We start from the raw sequence: 4641 nt of genomic DNA, 5'->3' as shown, positions 1-4641 counted from the left end.
TATTAGCCATCAGTCCAAACAGCCTTACCTATGCGATCAGAATGCATGCTAGCTCATTTTTTTGTAGTCAAAAGTCAGACATTTGTCATTGAAAATAATAAGGCTTGGTTTCTTTCAAGTACTACACACACATAGGAAAAGAGAAAACAGAGCAGTGTACCTGATAACGGAGGAGATTTCTTCTAAAATTATATGCAAAATTGTTGTGGACTAATTTGGGACAACCATAAAAACTCATACGTTGTGCTTCTGGTGCTTTTGATTCCATTGATATACTTTGCAATGATGAGCAGTAGTTTGCAATCAATCCAAATAAATTTACTGGAAGTGCCGGAACGAATTCAAGCCTAGGACATTTGTTTACAAAAATGTACCTCAGTAGTGGAAGGCTAGCGATGGTAGTTGGTAGATTAGAAAACTTGTTTCCGCTAAGATTCAAAAATTGCAAGGACACCAAACTTCCAATTTCGCTGGGCACGTATGTTATATTGCAGTCTTCCATATGTAATTCCTTGATGCAACTTGATAACTGTACTGACGAAAAACTTGGTTCAAGTGACGATCCTTGAAAAAATGCAGGCCACTCTAATTTAGATTAGCCAGACAGGTTGAAATCAAGGAGAGACTTCAACATGAAAATGCTCAGGGGAATCTTCTCAAGATTCTGGCAATTCTTCAGATCCAAGACAAGAAGATTTTTCAGACATCCAATAGATCGGTGAATCTCTACCAGCTTTGTACAATCATTAAGCAACAATTTCTCGAGACTGGGGAACCCCGTGAAGTCTGGGATTTTGATCAAGAAATAGGAATGACCTAGATTGAGGTATTTTAATTTGTACAAAACCTGTAGGATCAGAAAGCAATAAATTGCAATGTATGTTGTTGTCTTATTTAAGTTTGAAGGAGATGAAAACAATAGTATAAGCGTACCTTTGTTCCGTTCCAAACTTGTTTGAGCTTGCTATAAGTCAAGTCAATTGCAACCAGATTATCCATAATTAAAGTTGATGGTATACAATCTAAAGGAAATACTTTCCAAGATAGCCATACAAGTCTTCCAGAGAGACGTAATTTGTAGCTTCCACTTGGATAATTGACAGAATTGAGATGCAGCAGTCTCAACCTCTCCATCTTTGTAAATGCCTTCAGATTTAGTTGTAGCTCCTCTGATTCTGGTAAGTTTAGGACTAAGCCTTGAATTGTTTTCGTCCCCTGATGATAAGAAAAGTTGTAGATATAAGAATGTAAATATATATATATATATATATATATATATATATATATATATATATGTAAGAATGTAAATATATATATATGTGTGTGTGTGTGTGTAACATGGTGTTAAAAATAGGTTCACCTCCCAGATTGTGAGACTTTCATGATGTGTAGTGTGCTATGACATTTTTATAATGAGCAACACAAGATATGTAATTAATTCATGCATTTGGCTCTTACTGTGTTAATTCTCAGTACATCAAGAGCATCCTTATGATACCACAATCTACTACGCTCGCCTGGTTCTTCAGGACATTCTTGGCGGACGATCTCTCTAGCCATGTCTTGAATCAGATCATGCATCGTCAGCCGGTTAAGCCAATCAATGCTCACAAGACCACGACGAGATAGAACCCCAATTCCAGATTCTGGGAAGAAACCACAACCTTCTAGTATTTTGATTGGAAAATCTTTGTCCATTCCAACAAAAAAGCATGCGATATCAAGGAATAAACCCTTTTGTTCATCATCAAGTGAATTCATGCTCAACGCAAGTTGTCTTTGAACATCCGTATGAGGAATCTTTCTCAACTTCTTCAATTCACTTTTCCATTCAGTTATGGTCCTGTTCAACAGAGAGGCACCTAAAATTTCAAGAACTAAAGGAAGCCCTTTAGCATAACTTACTACTTTCTCAGAGAGGATCTCATAGTCTTGTACAGGACGGTAACTCCTAAAGGCATGCCAATTGAAGAGTTGAAGAGATTCCTCGTGATTCAACTCCTGAGGCATATATACCCCATCCATTTCAAGCGAACTTACTGAAGACAAATCTCTGGTTGTTATTATGATTCTACTTCCAGGGCGTAAGAAATCACTATTTATGGCTAATGCCCTCAGTTGGTTGATGTTATCCACGCCATCGAGAACAAGAAGAACCCTTCGACACCATGCTCGCCGTTTTATCACCTCAATTCCATAATCCTCGCTTCTTATTCTCTGATTTCCATCCGTTAGGAGGATATCACAAAGAAGCTTTTCTTGTAATTCAACAAGGCCGTTGGGCTGCATCGAAGTTCGTCCAACATTTGCAAGAAAGCTGCTACTTTCAAACTTCCTATGTATGCGATTATACAACTCTTTAACAATTGTTGTCTTACCTATTCCCCCAATTCCCCATACGGTAACAATCCTAACATCTCTATTTGAATCAATTGAATCCAAATGTAGAAAGGAATTAAGTTTTCCAACATGATATTCTATTCCAACCGAATAGTCTGGAACACTTAACCATGTAGGATTTAATATCTTTGCGACTACTCCAACAACAATCTCAATAAAGGTTGACTCACATCTGGCCAAAAATAAAAAATAAAAAATTTCAACCGTTGCAAGAGAAAAATGAAATTCAAAAAAATGAAGCTAAGCAATTTTTACATAGAGATAGATGAAAGATCAAAATAAATGAGTGACCAAATTCGTAATGTTTTAGATTACATTTTTTTTTTTTTTTTTTTGAAGAAAAGAGAGTTAAAGTACCCCTTGGCCACATTTTGCAGGACGTGACCGGACAAATTGGCAGCCTCAGCTAGGTTTGACCTCCAAATCTTCACCGATTCCTTGAACTGCTTTTCGTGATTGGAAAATGCTTTTGCATAACAACCCATCGGTGACTGAACTTCGGAGGGTTGCACGTCATAAAAGATAGGAATAACAATCTGATTGAGTGTTCTCTTGCAAGCCATGATCGTCACAAGCTCATCAAGGCACCATCTTGAGGCCGCGTAGTTTTCGGAGAATATTATAATAGAAACCTTAGATTGCTCAATTGCTTTTAGCAATCCGAGACCAATTTCTTCCCCTCTTTTGAGTTTAGTGTCATCTCTAAATGTGTAAAAACCATGCCGATCCAGAGCGGCCAAGAGATGGGCTGTGAATTTCTTACGGGTATCAATACCGCTGAAAGACAGGAACACGTCGTAAACACAGGAAGCTGCCATTTTCAAAGCTCAAACAGGAGACCACATGAAAGGAAAGGCTTGTCCGTGAGTGGAGCAGGACAGAGCCTTAACTTATATAGATCAGAAAATGACTTTTTTTCTTAAACATTTTTGATGTGATGGAATAACTAATCCTATAAAATAAAAATAAAAAATTGAAGTATGACAAATCTGATGGAGACTCATAGTTCCTGCACAGTGTCTCCAGTCCACTACGGCCGCCCGGCAAAAGACCCAACCCAAACAAAACCCCAAAGAACTTGCCAGGCCCAATGCCCCATCCGAAATTAAGATTATCAGTCACATTTTGAATTTCCAATAGCAGTTAGGGTTACCTTCAAATAATAAAAAATAAAAATTTATAGTTGGGGCTTAACAGGAATGGTGGATTCTGGTGGGAGATCCCATCCATGTGCAATTCTGGACGGATCGTTTAAATTGCAGAGGAGGAGCCTTGCTTTGACACTGATCGATTACTTGGGACTGAGTGGATGTCGCTCCTTTGAAGAGTCTGGATTTCTGTTCTTCCCAAATATGGTGGATGGTTACTCTGATGGTGAGCTTGGAAACAGTGTTGGGAATAATCTTCTAGTTCCTTCCAGTGATGGTAGGAATGGAGGAATTTCCATTTGAGCACCATAGACAGGCCCCTTCATGGCCCATTTGTTGCAAAGCTCCTCAATGACTTGTTTGGCATCCATGTTGTTGAGCATCATTCACTTGCTTTCAAATTCGCCATTCAAAAGGTACCCAAATCAGCATTTTTTTTAAAATTGTGGACTCACTTGTTACATATCTTTTACTCTCTAACCATATAATATGCTAAGAATTGATACATTTGAGAGTCCAAAATATTCCTTCAAATAAGAGTGAGAGTGTGGTAATCGCAGAGGGAAAATACCATGACCACTGCATATTGGTCAAGGGTGGCAAATAATTTTCCTTCCATTGACCACTCTGTAGACACTAAAATTTTAGTGGGCTTTGATTTTGACAAATGGACCCATTAAATATGGGTCTAATGTTTAATTAAGTTATTTAATTGGTTCAAGCTTAGTCCACTTAAATTATTTAATTAGTCCAGCCAAGATGATTAAATAAAAAGATAATTATTCCTAATAAAATATATTTGGAATAATTATTTTTAAGGAGAATTATCATAATATAACCGTCCCGGCCCAATTATTATTTTATCCTTATCAGGAGATGACACGTGTCATCATCTTGTGGATCCAAGAAACCTATAAATAGAGGCCTGGAGGAAGAAGGAAGGAATACATAAATTCAGAGTCTAGAAATCCAGAAGACACAAATATAGAGTCCAGAAATCCAGAGGACACAAATTCAGAGTTCAGAAATTCAGAAACTCAGAAATCCAGAAGGTCCAAAAATTGAGGGAATCAGAAATCCAGAGGGCAAACCT

General features: G+C 37.6%; 1 protein-coding gene across 1 annotated transcript; it reads right to left on the bottom strand.

Annotated features, from left to right (window-relative positions):
* Positions 1 to 1434: 1434 nt before the first annotated feature.
* Positions 1435 to 3218, bottom strand: LOC132301180 (disease resistance protein RPV1-like). Its single transcript, XM_059798456.1, has 2 exons — positions 2758 to 3218; positions 1435 to 2572 (listed from the first exon to the last, which is right to left on the bottom strand). Exons 1-2 carry the CDS (start codon positions 3216 to 3218, stop codon positions 1435 to 1437), a joined length of 1599 nt encoding a protein of 532 aa, XP_059654439.1.
* Positions 3219 to 4641: the final 1423 nt, after the last annotated feature.

Source organism: Cornus florida, unplaced genomic scaffold (genome assembly GCF_030987335.1).
Source record: "Cornus florida cultivar Cherokee Brave unplaced genomic scaffold, ASM3098733v1 CherokeeBrave_3.0.0_Hap2_Chr03, whole genome shotgun sequence".
NCBI lineage: Eukaryota > Viridiplantae > Streptophyta > Magnoliopsida > Cornales > Cornaceae > Cornus > Cornus florida.
Note: the sequence above shows the minus strand (reverse complement) of the source record. Positions and strands in the feature narration are given on the sequence as shown.

Bases quoted from the DNA above. Each gene is read 5' to 3' on its own strand.
- LOC132301180 (XM_059798456.1), bottom strand. From the start codon at position 3,218: ATGGCAGCTTCCTGTGTTTACGACGTGTTCCTGTCTTTCAGCGGTATT. The intron at 2,573-2,757 runs GTACTTTAACTC...ATTTTTGGCCAG, and splicing joins CTGCAAAATGTGGCCAAGGG to ATGTGAGTCAACCTTTATTG.